The 17,625-nt window shown below is 38.7% G+C and overlaps 1 protein-coding gene across 1 annotated transcript; it reads left to right on the forward strand.

Annotated features, from left to right (window-relative positions):
- The first annotated feature begins 1,086 nt into the window (after positions 1 to 1,086).
- jam2b (junctional adhesion molecule 2b) lies at positions 1,087 to 10,337 on the forward strand. Its single transcript, XM_007555440.2, has 10 exons — positions 1,087 to 1,293; positions 4,566 to 4,631; positions 5,642 to 5,752; positions 5,871 to 6,020; positions 7,098 to 7,279; positions 7,375 to 7,483; positions 7,568 to 7,675; positions 9,429 to 9,447; positions 9,535 to 9,586; positions 9,741 to 10,337. The coding sequence occupies exons 1-10, from the start codon at positions 1,254 to 1,256 to the stop codon at positions 9,777 to 9,779; spliced, it is 876 nt and encodes a 291-aa protein (XP_007555502.1). The 5' UTR covers positions 1,087 to 1,253; the 3' UTR covers positions 9,780 to 10,337.
- The last annotated feature ends 7,288 nt before the right edge of the window (positions 10,338 to 17,625 follow it).

Consider the following 17,625-nt stretch of genomic DNA (forward strand, 5'->3'; position numbering starts at 1 on the left):
AGCTAAATGTTGCAGCTTTAAATAAATAATAATAAAAAAAAAATGCTGAGCGATGATGTTCCAGTCATGCATTTAGTAATCAGGTGTTTGATTTAAGGGGAATAAAGGTGTTTCTGTCAAAACAAAATAAAAAAAAGTGATTTTACAGAAATGTTTTTTACCTGTTCTTTTCTTTTATTGCATTACATTATGTGAATTTCAAAGTATTGCTTAAACTGATGTGATATAAAATATCCATTTATCCAAACATGTTTGAAAAACACATTTGTCATGATGTGTGGTTGGGGGTGCAGTGAGCATGTACGCCAAGGACCCAGGTTGTAGAAGAAAATGATGAATTTAATGAATAAGGCTCAAACAGTCCAATGCAGGCGGCACGGCAGAGAGAATAGCACACAACTAATTACCGGTAGCAACTGATAGAGGACTGAAAAACGAGAGCTGACGCTGACACAGGACTTAGCCAGTTCTACTGTGACGACTGACAGATTGACACTGACACAGACGACATAAGACGACAGTAGACGAGAACCCGACAAGAGACAGAGACAACAGGTGGACTTAAATACACACCTGGGAACAATCAAGGGCTGACAGGACAACACAGAGACTCACAAGGAGCAGAAGCAAAAATAAACACAAAAAACCCAAATCCTCACAATATTGGCCAACAAAGGACATCCTTGTTTTTGACTTTATGAAATATTTTTAATATTATGCATATTCAACTTTGGCAATATTTTGTGTGGTTTTGTCTGCAGATTAAAAGCCGCCCCTGTCCTTTGCATTGTTCATCACTAGTTAAATGGCCTTCAAATTTACACTGTATGCTTATATACAATATATTGTAGATTTCTTCGATATAAATGTAGATTTTCCTCACGCTTTTGCAAAGCCTAGAGCAGAAATTTTAATAACAGAAAACTCTTGAACAAAGATCTGACACGTCATTGTATTCAGTGGCCTAATGGTTGGCACAGGTCAAAACACAAACTCTTGTCCTGCTCATGTTTCCTGTGTGTGTGTGTGCGTGTGCGTGTGTGTGTGTGTGAGTGTACAGTGTAAACCCCTGTCTCCCTCCCTCGCACCCTGTCAGTTGTCCAGCACACATGAGCGCCCACAGCCCCTGCTGCAGATGAAACTTGAAGAAGAGGCTGTAGAGAGTTAGCAGTTAAACTTTATCTCATCCAGACTCAGCAAATCCGCTCAGAGCTAAACTCCAGAACCACGACGGACCATAAAACACCACCAAGATGCTGCCGCTGCTGCTGCTCATCATCATCGCTGCACACAGTAAGTGACTCTGGGTAGGAAAAACTTGCGGACAGTCCTCACATTTTGAAACTAATGAGAGTAGTTTGAGGTTATCCTGTCTGCGCAGGATTTGAAAAGTTTCATTTTTTAATATTGGACATTCATATATTGCTGTTTATATATATATATATATATATATATATATATATATATATATTGTTTTGAGACTTGGGGGTAAATATAAATTAATCAAGTAAAACAGACAAACGATACATTTGATAAAAGGAAGCTATTCTTGCTGCAATTTCAACTGTGCAAACACTTCCTACATTTCTATGTTTGTTCTCACACAAAGATTCGCTTTCTTGGCCACGACCTGATAAAATAGACATTTTAATTAAACTTGTTCCCAGACAAAGAGTTTAAGCTGATAATTACTGCATTCCATTTGTTTCCGGGCTTCTCTCCACTGATTTATAATGTGTGTGACTGAGCTTTTGCAGACCCCTCATGCAGAGGGAGGAGGGCATTTTGGTGTTCAGGGGCAGAGATTGTGAAGGGAGTGGCTGAGCTTCATGTTTACACTGAGCAAGGCTCTGATGCTGTTTGAACCCGAGATCCACAGGCTGATGAAACGGATCACACAGAGCTGCAGAGGAGTTTCAGGTCCTGTCGCTTGAGTTGTGAAAGATGGCCTCCATGTGACCCTCTAGCTAATTGGTCTGGGATGAGAATAACTGCTTGCTATCTGTTAAAAACATGCATTTGATGTTGTTGTAGGAATTTTAAACAACAGGCTTTATGCCAACAATGGGAGTTTTGGTGTTTTCATCTTCCTCAGATTTACTTGTGCGGAGCTGATGTTCTTACAAAGATTAGAAGATTGATGTGTTTTTCTCTCAGACTGAGTTATAACACGTTTGCTTTGGCTATTTTCACGTTTTTAAAAAAACAGAGCAAAACAACAAAAAACGAATGCCCAATCGAACATGTTCCAAGTTTGGTTTCCTTTTCCTGATAGGACGACATTTAAAAATGCATTTGTTGGCTGGCATGGTTGGCAAACATCCAGAAAAAAAAAAAAAAAAAACAAACAAACAGAAGTTAAGGGTGAAGGTAAAACTTACAGCATCGGAGGTCGGGCTTCAATCAGATCCTTACAAATGTACATGCCTCTGTGTGTGGCGTGTCAGCTGAGGTGGGTAAGGTTACAGTTTTACAGGCTGTCTTTGTGTGCAAGAAGAGCACATGCATGTGGTCCCAACACTCACACACGCACACGCACACGCACGCACGCACGCACGCACGCACGCACACACACGCACACACACACACACACTGACTAAATGCCATCTTCGAACATTTGATGACACATGCATCTCTAGCAGAAATCAAAACTACATGCAGTTCTTTGAAAAACTGTCTGTCTAGTTTTGTGTCATATCGGATCTTTTTCACGTTTTTTTATTGAAACCACAAACTGGAGTATTTTATTGGGATTTTATATAAACCAGCACAAAGTGGAACATAATCGTGAAGCTGAAGGAAGAGGGAATTAAAAAAAACTGAAAAGTGTGGCATGCCTTTGTTTTTACCTCCTTTAATCTGATGCACCTAAAAACAATCCAGTGGTAACTCTTGGTGACTCTGGTGGAGATGCAGAGATTTTCAGGTGGGAAAATCTTTTGACAGCTAACAGACAATTAGCAGTGCACTTCAGAAACTGAAATCTGCTGTTGGAAGAAAATCATAGCAACTCATGATTTCTGAAGGTAAATGGGTCAAGAAATAAACTTTAAGGCCTGGATGAAAATGAGTCTGTTTGGTTATCCTGAACACACCAAACCCCTTGGTGAAGGACGGCGGTGGAGGAATTATGCTGTGGGGATGCTTTTGTTTCCCAGCAGCAGGGAAGCTGGACGGAGTTAATATGATGGTGGATGGAGGTAAATACAGGTAGAAAATATTTTAGAGGCTCCAAACGTCTTGGAACGGCGGTTCAAGTTCACCCTCCAGCAGAAAAATTACCCTAAACATTCAACCTGGGCTACAATGAAATATGTAAGCTCAAAGAATATTCAGGTTTCAGATTGGTCCAGACCAAAACCAAATTAAAAAGACTTTAGTTTATGTCCAGTCTGATTTAAGCTGTATTATTTCAGATAGAAACTGGATACATGCCTATTTTAACACTGCATGTTTTTCACACTCATTGTTGGGTTTTCAATATTGCACATTTAAGTGTGTTTGGCTTCAGTGTGTGTGTGTGTGTGTGTGTGTGTGTGTGTGTGTGTGTGCGTGTGTGTGCGTGTGTGTGTGTTTGGGTTTGAGCGCTGGTTGAAGAGACAGATCAGTGGAGAAGGTTATCAGGAGTTTGTCAGGAGATGATTCATCAGCAACATTCCTGAACAGCACCGCTCCTGGCACCACCAGAACCTAACCACATACTCTATATGCTTCTGTTTCTGTCTGCTCCTCTGTTCACAAGCTTCTTACAGTCTGAATCCTACAACTTAGAAATAATATTTGGCTTAGATCTTAAGTTTCTGGTCGCAGTTCAGCTCTAGAACGTTTGGAAACAGAGAAGGCGTCACTTTAAATGTGCTTTCATGTCGCTTTCACAAAGTTTTTGCTTTGAATTAATCAAAAATCTGTATATGTCTTAATATGTTTTTGCACTTTAAAGTGTTTTGTTAATATCTTGGAATTTTTTTATTTTGTTTGTTTATTTCTGGAGAGTTTGTGGAGATTTGGACATTTCCAGCAAGGGAACGTTTTCTTTACAAAACCGGAAATAATATACACGTATTCACGTCAATATGTAGCAAATATGGCATTACAAGTATGCTTTAGTCTTAGCCATGGATTATTTAAGGAGGAGTGAAGTCTTGAACGTATTCCTCCTGAAAGAATTACAAAACTTTGGAGAAAAGGTCAATTTGGTCAAGTAAAATATGTTGGATGGATTTTGATTTTCTTTTTTTTTTTTTCTTATCTTGCTGTCTATTTTTTGTGTGTAGAAAACAGTAATTTGTGCATGTAATATGACACAGTGACACCAGGCTTTGATGACAACAACCATGCGGCTTCTTCACCTTATCACAAGATTAATCAACATATATTCCCAGCACTAAACTGCACAAGTTGCTAAGATCCGTCTTTTATTTCTCTTTGAATGAAAACTTAAAGAATACAGGTTCACTGAAAAATTGATAAATGTCCATTGTTATTTATGAAGGTAGTATTCTTTAAAAGCATCTAAGAATCTGTCCTAAATGAACTAAAATAAGTGTGTTATACTTCTGTTCCAGGTCACATGTGTCTGTCAGTGACAGTAAGCACCAGTAAGCCCAAAGTGGAGATCCATGAGCACACAGGTAAGACATCACACAAACTCTGTTCATGTTTATGTATATTGTTGTTTTTAAGAAGCTTAGCAACCAAACAGCTAGAAAACTACATTTTAATTGCCACATAAAATGGCAATTTTATGTGGTAATACCTAATACCTAGGTATTAGGTATTGATACCTAATAGCTTAAAGCTATTAGGTATCAATAGAAATTGCTTCTAAGGTATTAAATTCATGCATCCAAATATATATTTTTTAATTCTGGGAGATAACAGATACCAGTTTTAACTGCTGATAAAAGTGACAGAGGACACAGATATGGGAAGTGTGAAAGCCTCTACTTTATCAAAATGACATAGGAATAACAGAGAGTTGGCCATTCTAAGGTAAAAATCCAGCGCATACAGTGTTCATGTTATGTTTTGTTTTTTTCATCCAGACTGCTTCCCGCGCCCCCCCTGCAATGACACGGCGCCCCCCCTACGGGGCGCGTCCCACAGTTTGGGAACCTCTGTTCTAGTGTATTGAAAATGGCAGTGTGTCAGTATCTCCTTTTCCATTTTCTCAAACAGGTTTTCACATCATTTAAAATGAACGTACATGATCTTTGCTCCAGCTGGTCTAATCTGATACTTCCATACCCCGTTCCATCTGTGTTTCAAAGTCACACTGAGAATGTCCTGATCAGGACATTTCAGAGAAAAAAACATCAAACCACAGTTAACCATGGTGGTGGCAGTTGGTAGGCCTGTTCTGGTTTGACCTGGACAACGTCCCATAAGTAATGCAACCATAAATTTTGTTCTCTGGCTGAAAAAAAGACAGAATGAGCCGAAGCACAGCAACATGTCCACCTCTTAATGATCCAACAAAAATGATCCAACTGAATGAGTGTGGCATAACCTTAAAATCGGCCTCAAACCTCAAAAACTGTCCAATGTGGATATTTTTTATTTCATGCTAAAAACACAACCGATCTATTACTCATTTGGTGCAAAGTAAATTCTTGACTTATTTCTCTTTCTGCCCTTCAAGACGCCATGTTGTCCTGCGAGTTCAAGACAGAAAAAGATCAGAACCCTCGAATTGAGTGGAAAAAGAAAGGAAAAGGAGTGACTTTTGTTTATTTTGACAAGAAATTTGCAAGTGAGTTGCACACCTTAAAGGCTCATATTAATCTATCAAGCCAACTTTTATGCATGCTCTCCCAGATTTGCCTCCTGTTTTCCACCCCAAGACTAAATTTCTCTGCTTACCATCTCAGAGTCCTACGCAGGACGGGCCAAGATAGAGGGAGCGACGCTGACGATACACTCCGTCACCCAGAAAGACTCGGGGGAATATCGCTGTGAGGTAACCGCCAGCGAAGACCACGTTAACCTCGGAGAGGCCACTGTGACCCTCAATGTGCTCGGTATGTTAACACTTAACACCGACAAACACGTTCTTAGTTACAACTCGCTCTTTGCCACCGTAACCCTGCAGATTGTTTTTTAAAAACCTAATGAAATGGGAAACTTCATAGGTTTGTAATATAAAAGTATTACAGTATTAAACTATTTTATTTGCCTTTTTTTGATGATGTGGTAAAATATTTTCCATTAAATTTATAAACTAAGTGCCCATCTGTCCACTGTTCATCAAAATGTGTCATTCCAATTTTTATAAAATAAAGATTGTAAAACTTTCCTGACCGATAAATAGTACTTTGCACATATTTAGTAGTGTCAAATTAAGAACGAAACTTCATAAATATTTTAGCTGTATTCTAAAATTGAACACAGATTTATTGAAATATTTTAAAAACAATCCCCTAATGTACAGATGTACATATTTGGAAGATAACAATTAAATATCACAACATTTTAAAATGAAAAACAATTAAAAATACCACACTACACTTTACCTACCATCATTTCTATCTGCGAAAAGTGCGGAAACTTCCAGAAGTACATTATTATAAAGCATGTTTTTTCCTTTGACATTAGATTTACGTTTTCTGCCAAACTAACATGTTGTTTAATTCTTTTCCTTCTGGCTCGGTGTAAATAATTAAAAGCATCTGGGCATTTTGCCAAGATTAAAAAGAGAGATACTGTGATCCAGACACAAGGCTATCTTGACACATGGATACCTGGAGAACAGAAGACCAGGAAAATTATTGATTTAGTTCCTCTTTTATCAGGATACACACTGTCCTTGTGACTCATTCTTTGCCATAAAAAGTATGTGCTGTATAAATCAGAGGTAGTTTGTACATTCAAACAACAACCAAAACATCCTGCAATATGAAGGTTTTCCTGCTTAACTCATGGGATTAAACTCTAATACCCAAACGGCCATGCACAGTGTACGTCCTTACCCATTCTCTGTTTCATCAAAATGTTTGAGCAACGAAAATGTTTTTAAAAACATTTTCGTTGCTCAAAAAGCGCAAAAACCAAACAAGCATGTTTCTAAGTGGCGTGGAATGTTTCCCTTCCTTCCTCAGTGCCTCCTCACGTCCCGTCATGCGAGGTGCCGAGCTCGGTGTTTGTCGGCACCGGCCTGGATCTGCTCTGTAAGGACAAGCTCAGCGTGCCTCCGGCCACCTACCGCTGGTACAAAGACAACAAGGCTCTGACGGCCACAGGAGACGCTCCGTACAGCATCGACACAAACAAGGGAACATTGGTGAGCGCGTCCAAACACAGTGCCAATTTGTGCAGAGTCACAGTTGCTGATCTTTCCTTTTGTCTTGTGGCTTTATCTCTGACGGCGTGGAGCAGAAGTTCAAGAGCGTGACCAAAGAAGACACGGGGATGTATCGCTGTGAGTCCTCCAACAGTGTGGGGGCGCCAAAGAGTTGTGTAGCCAAGCAGCTCACAGTTGTTGAATGTAGGTGTCTTTGTGGAAAACAAAAACTAATCGTCTGTCATATATTAGTAATAAACCGCTATGCATGTGTCACCGCCCCTGCAGATCCGTGGAATATGACCATGTTGATAGCAGGTGCGTCAGGATTTGTGGCGCTGATCCTTTTCTGCTGCATCTGCATCTGTATCTGCCGCCGCAGAGGCTGCTGCAAGAGTGAGTGCTGACATGTTACTGCAACCCTATGGGGGGACAGTCCAAATTAAGCAGAGTTTACGTATTAAGCTCTACAGACACGAGAACATGCAGAAGACTAGACACACATCTAGAAATGTGTGCTTAGCTCATACAGTGCAGGTCAGAGGTCAAATACCAAGCATAAAATCAAAGGAATTCCCTGCAGGCCTCTGAAACAGGATTGTCCTGAGTAACAAATCTGGGAAATGATCCAGAAACATTTCTGCAGCTTTGAAGGTCCCAGTGAGTTCAGTGGACTCCATCCTAGGGCCAGCTGGCTGTCTAAACTGAACAATTTGGGGAGAAGAGCTTTAGTCAGGGAGCTGATCAAGAACCCAATGGCGACTTTGTCAAAGCTCCAGCGTTGTGTGGAGAGAGGAGAACCTTCCAGAAGGACAACCATCTCTGCAACAACCCACCATTCAGGCCTGTATGGTAGAGTAGCCAGACAAAAGTCACTCCTTAATAAAAGGTGCATAGCAGCACGTTTGGAGTTTAACAAAAAGCACCTGGAGGACTCTGAGAAACAAAACTCTCTGGTCTGATGAGACAAAAAACAAAAACAAAAAAAAACAAACGAGTGAGCTCTTTGCTGTAAATGCCAGGCGTCACATTTGGAAAAAACCAGATGCGGCTCATCACCAGACCAATCAGAACCGCTCTGTGAATGTCCAAGCCAGAGTCCAGACTTGAATCTGATAGAAAAACGTCTCCTTTCCTACCTAATGAAGCTAAGGACTGCAAAGAACGGGCCAATCTAATCCTCATGACATCATGTTCAAAACGACTAGAGAGGCTGTAAAAGATAAGCTAAAGGCAGATCAGCAAAAATATTGAGCAAACAGACTGTGAATACATATGCAAATGTGATTTCTGTTTTTAATGGCATGAAGGTGTATTTGTGCATAGGCTTTTGAGGAAAGAGACTAATTTAATACAATTTGGAATAAGGCTGAAAAATAAGTAAGAAAAAAGTGAAGTTCTGTGACCTCTTAGATGCACTGTTCAACCGAGACATAAAATCTGACAGTTTTTCCAATCAACCAGTGAGATTTCAAAACCATTTTCATGTCTTCTGATTGTCAGCTCTTAATTTCTCAACATCTTCTTGGAGCAACACAAGCTTGAAACTGTATTGAGATTAAAAAAGATGCTTAATTACACCTCCGGGACACGATTAGTGCTGAGCATTACAAACTTGTGTAATGTGCCGATCATTATCTTAAAGCAACAGATTTCTTGTCTTTTTATTTGAATTTTTTTCCGAACCCAGAAAGCATTAGTTAATTTCTTTGACTTGACAGAAACCAGGCAAATGTTTACAATCTAAAACAGAAAAGAAAAAGACGCATTAGAAAGAATGAAGCAAAGGTTTCAGCTTTAGATTCTCGGATTACCTAATCATCTTCTAAATATTTGATTAATTAATTGTTTATTGGGCTTTACGAGTCTCTCCTTTGCTTTTCTTGTTATTTTCAGTGTGCAGTTACTGTCAGTTGTTATTCTCTGGATGAAATCCACAGGAAAACACAGAAAGGTGGATTTAGTATTTATTGAATGTTAAATTTTGTGACACAATGTTAAATATTCATCATTTTAATGAGATACTTTTCTCAAGAAATCAGATTGAAACAAACCTTTAGACTCCACTGTAAACAAATAAGGAATATTTAAGGTGCTGATCAAAACTGCATGTATTAATGGTGTTTTTTTTTTTTCTTTATTCACACAGAACGCAGGAAGACAAAAAAGTGAGTGTCTCTGTTTGGTCTAACTCACTTTTAAGCTACATTACCTGCTTCTGAGCTCATTCTGAAATGTCACCCTTTGTCCTTCAGCTCTAAGTCCTACAACCCTCCCCCGCCTCCTCCGCCTCCTCCCACCCGCAACGTAAGTGATCAAAACAGCTGTTATCAGGCCAGGGTTTGTTTTGCTTGCGTTGCTCCAGGTCTGCCATTAAATGCAGTTGATAAGTTGCTGATAGCAGCGGTCTCGTGCTAATTAAAGGAAATGATTCATTGTATTTCCTCTCCACTCCCCACAGCTCAAGCACTACAAACAAACTCAGTCCTTCATGATCTGAGGCGATTTTGCCAAATAACCAAAGTGTGCGGCAGGAACTCGGCGGCTCTGCTGCAGGCGGAGAAATCTTCAGCCTTCAGGCGAAGCAGATGTTTCCTTCCTGCGTTGTGGGTTTTTGTCCAGTGGAAGTCCCGATGATACCCGGCCAAGTGTACAGCTTCATTACTTTTCCACATCCTGTATGATTTTTGTCATTTAATGTTTTTTTTTTTCAGTTCTTGTTTTGAGAGTAGGTGTTAAGCTCTTCAAGCCACTCATAGGTCAGTGTATATGTTATTTTTGGTAAAACTGTATATATATATTTGGTGATAAATGGTTCATCTTGGTTTTGGTTGACTCTGATATGTAATATTTAATGTTAGTCTTTTTTTTCTAGCATTTAATTGAGCTCTTTGTTGACCTGATGCTGTTTTTCCTTGTAAACGTGTTTTTTAAAATAATTGTTTGAACAGGTGTCTGCACACACTGAACAGTATTATAGAAGTTTAAAAATCTTTCTTGCTTATATTTTTGAGAAATCTTAGCCTATATTCAATAAAGACTGCTGGGTAAATACGCATATTGGGTTTAATGGTGATCAGTAAGGCTGGATTAGGCAAAGTGTAATGCAAATGACACCATGCTTGGTATCGGCACCAGATTTGCTCCAAACAAATCTGATTCAGATTCAGATTTATTTGTATCCCAAATGGAAAATTTATGTTACAGCAAGTATAAAAACTAAAAGACAAAGTATCAAAGCTAAAAAAAAAAAAAAAAAAATCATTATTGACAGACGGTTGCTACAAACACTAAATTAGGTGCAAGTCCCCCTGCCTTGTCCTGGATTAAAAAGAGATATTGCTGTAGGATCAAAATAGTGGTTGTACCCGTTACCATTTATGCCAAGAAGACACAGCCAGAAGGCAGAAACTGGAACTCGGCATGTAAAGGATGAGAAGTATCAGCAATAATTGCTTTAGTTTTCCTAATGATTTGGTTTTTACACAGTTCTGTAAGTGAGCATTATTCAACTCCTAATAAGCAGATCTTATTGCTAGTATGTATTACTCTGCTAAGGGCATTTTTGACCTAATACTAAGATTTCCAAACAAACAGAGGAGGGAAAAACGTCAACACAGAAACTTTGCGAGCCTCCTTCGACAAAATAATATTTGCTGGCCCTTTTGTTGCGTGTAGGTTTTCTGAATGGCAGGTAAATTTGAACTTATTATCTAAAATAGTCCCAAGATATTTGTAGTTCTCTGCTGTCTCCACTGTCTGACCTTTAATTACTCTACAAATACTGACTTTTTTTCTCCCCCCATTTAGACCAAAGATGAAACTGATGGTGGAGATGCAGAAATCTCTCACATATGTAGGGAAGCTAAACGGATGTGAGAAAGTCAGAGGAACATCCTAGAGGTTATACTAATGGCACTGAGTACTAACAACACATTACAATCATGCTTTCCTTTACACAATTTTTTTTTTTTTCAAATAAGCTGTGATCTGGTGACGCTCAAATAATCTTGGAAAGCCTGAATAATGCAGGGCTGTGTTAAACTGCAGCTTAACTCACACACATTTCTGCCATATTGTGCCTCTTCTGCATTTTATGTGAATAAATATGAGATGAACTCTGCTTGTGTGCAACGGCGTTCCCGATATTAAGTCCTGACCACACCGTAGTTATTATCCTCTTTATTATGTGATAAACTTTGCCAATCGCATCAAGCTTTTGGTTTAGAAGTGATAATGATCAAACACCTACTCATTTCAGTCTGCTGCGTCTATTTCTGTGGAATAAAGACTGAAAACCCTGAAAAGTAGACAGGAGTGTCTGCCACACAGACAAGGACACCTGGGCTGGTTCCACAGTTGAGGGCACTGATAAATGAAACATCTGCATCTAAGCAGTAAGACCTAAAGGTGAAATATATTTGGTTTATTTAAGTCTGGCTAAAATGAGCCATGCAGATTTGAGCTGTTCTCATCGCTTGTCAAGACTCCAAGTTTTCTTTTTGCCACTAGAGGGCAGCAAAGCCACAGCCAATGTCCACAAACTCCCAGCTGCCAAAAAAGGCCTGCAAGCTGCCAGCCATTATTCATTATTTGTCTATGAACAGATCCTCTATTGTCCTCCTCCTTTTGTACTTATTGTTCTTGTCATTTTGGTGCCCATATATTTTAAGCTCTGGCGTGGCTTCTTCTTTTTACGTCTGCTGACTAAAATCTCTGCCAAAGACACGTTGCCTCTGCGTGTCCTTGAAGCTCTGATAAATGTTTGCGTTATTTGGTATGCATCCTAAATATCTTACCATTTGATCTCTGGAAAATCTATACCTGCAGACTGCAGATAATAACAGAGATCACCTGACCTATATAATAACCTCTCGGAGTGATTACAGGGTAAGCGGAGCCTATTGATCTGCAGAAACGGCTGCATGGTACATTAGCTGAAACCGTTCCGATCAGCTTCTCTGGGTGCAAATAAACGGCATCGGCTGTGCTCTCAAAAATGCAAATGGGAATGTTGTGGCAGCCTGTCAAGAGCTGAGAAAATGGATCCTGGGTCAGAACCGCTTTCGCTTTCAGCATAATGACACGATGACAACACATTAGTATTTTGTTCAGTAATTCACTGCTGAACAGTCAGGGACTTCTGTGTTTGATGGCATAAAATAGCAGTTTCTTGTGTTTCTCTGTCAGTCTGTGCATGATTGCTCAGTCGGAGGCCATTACATGAAATCTGCTCTGCACAATGCATTAAGGGTATTTTGAATGTGTCATGTGGAGTCTATCAATACTCACCAGAGATGCAGAGGATGAAAAAAAATAAGTATATGCTGCTACTGTGGACCACAACAAAGCCTCTGATTCAGACTCATTCTAGGTATGCAAACCTGGTATTTTATTTAAACAAAGCAAGATTAAATGGATACAAAAATCTTCAATGCAATTGATCTGAATATAGAGAATATGATAGAAAACCATGTCATCACAAATCTTTTGTCTTTTTTAAAGTACAATAGGTTCTGTTCAATAAACACATCTTTGTTTCTGTAAGCCACCTTATTACAATTTTTACTTGAATTCCAGAGCATGAAGCTAACCCTACCCTGACCCCACTAAGAAGGTAGACCGAGACAATAACAAAATTTGTAGAAAAACAGCCTTTTGTCACATTACAACCCCAAACTTTGATGTATTTTACTGAGATATGTGTGCGATTAGCTAGTGCCTGGAAACGATAACTATGAGGGATGCAGGGTCTCTGTTTTCCTGTATATAAATTGCAGAAATAAAAAGTGTACATTTGTAGTCGCCTCCATTAACTAACATCAATCAAACCTATGAGGCAACTAAACCGGCAGACTGGGAAAAACAAGATTAATCACAGGGGAAACCTCTAGTTATTCATGGCCACAACCAGGAGAAATGATTTAGGTAGCAGCATTCAATTATAATTCTTTACATAACTTCTCTATAATTGCAACCACATTTGCCAAATTTTCTGTAGCCATCTGCAAGTTTGAGGAAGTTTGACCTGATTCTTACTGTCAGCTGTCGGATGTTTGAAGTTTTTCTCACAGGTTCAGACCGTTTTAAGTCATCTACAGAATATTAGTGACAAAGATCTGGACTCTGACTTGAGCCTGGACTTCCTGTTTCTTATTTATTTTAAGGCATTTCCTGGGGGATTATTGGTATGTTTTGTTTGTATCATTGCTCTGGTTCAGTTAAATGCATCTTTTTCAGATGATCTCACATTTTCTTCTGATATCCTTTAGGGTTCATGGTGGATTCTACAAATGTGAGCTGGCTGGTCCAAAGAATCCACAAACCACAACACTTCCTCCTCCGTGCTTCAGAGATGATGTGACGTTATTTCCTGCAATATTATATTTGTTTCATATCAAACATCTATTCTGTTCTGGTGACACCGTTCCCCCTGACAAGCACTATTCTGGCCTTCATTTAAGATTTTCTTCTTCTCATTATTGTTTTACTAGTGCAATTTCTGTCTGATTCTACATGAACTCTCATGTAACAGTAGCAGGAACCTGTTTTAGGTCCTATATATGGGAGTATTTGGCACTTGCAGGCTTTTTCACGTTCACTGAACGTGAAATGACTGACTATAATTATCACATAATTCACTTTGAGATCTCTTTAAAATCATTTACGAGACTCGTACTGCAATCTACAGAGAGGAGCAATGCAAACAGCTGCGAGTTTATGCATTACTTTGTCTGAGAGCAAAGCAAAACCCGAGTAAATATGTCTTCAGAAATCCTTCAAGATGTGGTAAAATACATTATGTGTAAATAAACTTTTAATGTGTCAAACCTGCTGTTTTGAGGACATCCAAAGATGAAAACAAACCCAGCATTGTGCTGGATTATGAATATTGAACTTTGTTGAACACAGTTTGGAGTTTCCCTTCATCCAGTGTCAATAGATCAGTGGACAGAAAATGTCACATGCAAATAATTCGATATAAGTTTCTGATTTCTGCACACCGGGCTTTACTGCTGGCGCTGGCCTAATTTTGTCTGTGAAATACAAATAAAGACGGAAAAAAAAACAAAAAAAACATTTTTCATTACATCACTGATACTGTTTTTCCTGGTCTCAACAATACATTAAGTATTGATCTAAACTTTGCATTTAGTTTTAATGATTGAGTCTAAGTATTTGCTTGGTGTGATGATGTATCCATTGATCAAATATACTTTTAGACGTGTGTGCTTGCTTTAAAAGGCTTAAGATTATTTGTTGAGTTATTTCAGAAACAGACACTTAAATATTGCTTGATTGTTGAATCTTTACTAACTTACTGCAAAATTTTTTTAAGAATTATTTTAAAATCTTAAAGAAGATTCAATTTGTATAATAATAAATGTTGATCGCATGTAGGTACTCAAACTTAATAGTTGATAAAGTCAAACTTCTAAAATGTGAAGCAAACACCATCCGGCAATTATGATAGAAAAGATGAGGAATCTGACAGAAACACAGTGAGGTTCCTACTGTACATAACGTAAAACCGGAGGATGAATAAGGCATCCTTTGAATGTAAACACTGAAACAACCTCGGCGTTATGGATGAAGCTGCACACATTTAATCTTTATCTGTAAAATAACATTTCAAATGAGCAAAAGTCATTGATTAATAAGTTAGAAAGACATGAGAAATATTCTTACTGGTAAAAACATTGTTTAAGTCATTAATGCTTAATGTTGTAAGCTTGACTTCAGGAAAGAGATGCTCAGCGCCAGAACCAAAGTACCAGAAGCAGTTCAGGCTTTTTAACATGCATCACAACATTAGGCAATTTGTCTCTGACTGCTCTGTCAGCGGTTCTGTTAATTAATTCATCTCAGAAGAGCACTAATCCACCTCCATGTCCACCGGCCTCAAAGACGATTCAGCTTGGTTTTAGACTCGGTTGCATTTGGTTGTCGGTTCCTCTCACTGCGCGCATGACTGGAAGCGTAACCATTTTCTTGGGATGAGCTTTTGTTGTTCAGAACTGTTAAGATGCCATAATTTTGACATATTTGTTTCGAAACGAATGTCTTTCTCTTCTTGATATATAAATGCGAGGTTCATATTCAAACGTTTTTTTTACTCATGCTGCCATTTTAGAAAAGTTGTCCAGTTGCAATCAGCAGATTAAATGGAAATAAAACAGCTATATTTGATAACTTTGATACAAGAGGAAATATTTGCAGTCTAGAAAATGTTTGGGGAGATGGTATTGCAGTTATCGGCGCTAACCTATTTAATAGTGCCAGTAAAAAAAAAATATATATTTTTAAAAAGGTCACAGATATATGGGTTTGATTTTTAATTAAATAATACAGCAATTTGTTATTGTGCTTATTGGTGTTATTTCTTTTTAATCTCCTATGCACCCTCCCAGTTTATCATTGCTTATGTTCGTTATTAATGCCCATTCATGGCCCTAAGGCTTGTTAAATTACACTGTTTCCAAGTAATTATGTCGCTTGATTTAGGGTTAAAGTGTAATATCATCCATTTAATGCCATTTTTTTTTTCAAAGATTCTGGTCCAGAGATGAAAACTTGTTTTGTCAGAATTTAAAAGCAGAAATTTCAAAGTTAATCAGGTTATTTAAGATGTGATTGTTGTCTACTGAACTGATTGGATCCATCAGGATGTTTCGGATAAATATAACTGAGTATCATCAGCATAACATACGATGATTTTTAGTAGAAAAAAGAGAAAAGACTGAATCCTGTGGTACTCCTACTGGTGAAGACTTATCATTTATATGAATAACCTGGAATTCACCTCACAAATATGATTCATATGCTCCACATGTGTAACATCAGCTTGAAATGATGATCTGGAGCCAAACAACATGTTGTTGAGAAGAAAATAAGAGCAGGATGACTTACAGATCATTAGTAGCATGCTCCAAAATATGTTTTAATTGATATATTGCTGTATTGTTCAGTCAAACCCTCACAAGTAAAACACAAACCGATTGCGTTGAGAAGATGAAACAATCGCTGTATAAAAACAGTCTAAAAATATCTGCTAGCAGTTGTTTGGGGAAATGGGAAATGCTGATTCACGGTCAAAACCAGAACCGAAGCTGCCTGCAAACATCTGCAATATCACGTCTACGGATTTCCTGCACCTCAGAAAATATACGATTAACCTTTATTTCACCTGGAAAACCCCATTGAGTTTAAAACTCTCTTTTACAAGATAATCCTGGCAGCAGCATAGAGAGTTTACAGAGCAAGATATAAATCCTCGCTTCATTGAAACTTTGAAGTAGCGACTTTTGTCTCGGTGGCCACTGAGTGATGCCACAGTTCAACCACCCAAACACAACATTGTTGCTCATCGGTAACTTCCTCGGCTCATTTTATTTCCATCAGGCTTTTCCTACATGTGGCTTTGTTCTTCATGTAATGAGAATAAAGCGAGTGTGAACACAGTCAAACAAATTAAGCTGGAAAAACGGTGATTTATTCCCTTTAACGCCATTTCTGTTCCGAGGTCTGTTGTGCAGCTGACAGAGTAGGCATGAGCAAATCCTTCTGGGAGTCGTTATTAAGTAATTATTCTTAATTATCACATCTGTAAATATAATTATGGTCACAGCGACTGAGTGCCACTGTGTGTGTGGTTGCTTCTACAACGTCTTACATCAGTGCTTTAAATCAAAGCGTTTTGCAGTGGACTGGAATTGGCACCTATTTAAATGTAGATATCAGCATCGAATCAGTTCCAATTCGGCTCTCTGGCTCCGTAGCAACACTGCTCGGCTTTTACTTGATCCTTTTTTCTTTTAATCAAACATCTTCGTATGGGCTCGCCCTGGGCTGCAGCTTGAAGGGTTGTAACATCCCATTTGTAAACGCAGAGCGTTTCAGACGGAGAGCGACGGTTGTGAAAGCGTAAAAAATATGTGAGCAGCTGAGTCTGAGTGGGCTGTTGGATAAATTCTGTGTCAGGACACCTTTTTTTTTTTTCTCCCTCGGTTGTTAAATTCAGCTACAAGCCATCCTTCTTTTATGATATTCTTCTTTTTGTGCTGAAATCATAATCTCCAGAGCCAGAGTCTAAGTAAGTCTACGCCAAACTCATCCCTGTCACTGGGAAGAAGATTTTCTTTCTACAAATCTAATAAAAGCAGCAAAATTTTGACTTCTGTTGTTGATGCATGGCTTTCGTCCTCATAGTTTGTTGCTCATTTAGAGCCCTGTAAAACTCTGCAGTAGGTTATGCAAAGCTTACATCACACGGACATCAATGTATTGAGGCCTGAGGGAAATTGCTGCGGTCCAGGCAGAAGGAAGACGACCACCGACACACAGAG

This window comes from Poecilia formosa, unplaced genomic scaffold (assembly GCF_000485575.1).
Source record: "Poecilia formosa unplaced genomic scaffold, Poecilia_formosa-5.1.2 Scaffold70, whole genome shotgun sequence".
Taxonomy (NCBI): Eukaryota; Metazoa; Chordata; class Actinopteri; order Cyprinodontiformes; family Poeciliidae; genus Poecilia; species Poecilia formosa.

Excerpts from the sequence above, each read along its gene's own strand:
- jam2b (XM_007555440.2), top strand. The coding sequence starts at position 1,254 with ATGCTGCCGCTGCTGCTGCTCATCATCATCGCTGCACACA. Across the intron at positions 5,753-5,870 it reads TTTTGACAAGAAATTTGCAA|AGTCCTACGCAGGACGGGCC; the intron begins GTGAGTTGCACA and ends TTACCATCTCAG. Across the intron at positions 6,021-7,097 it reads TGTGACCCTCAATGTGCTCG|TGCCTCCTCACGTCCCGTCA; the intron begins GTATGTTAACAC and ends TTCCTTCCTCAG.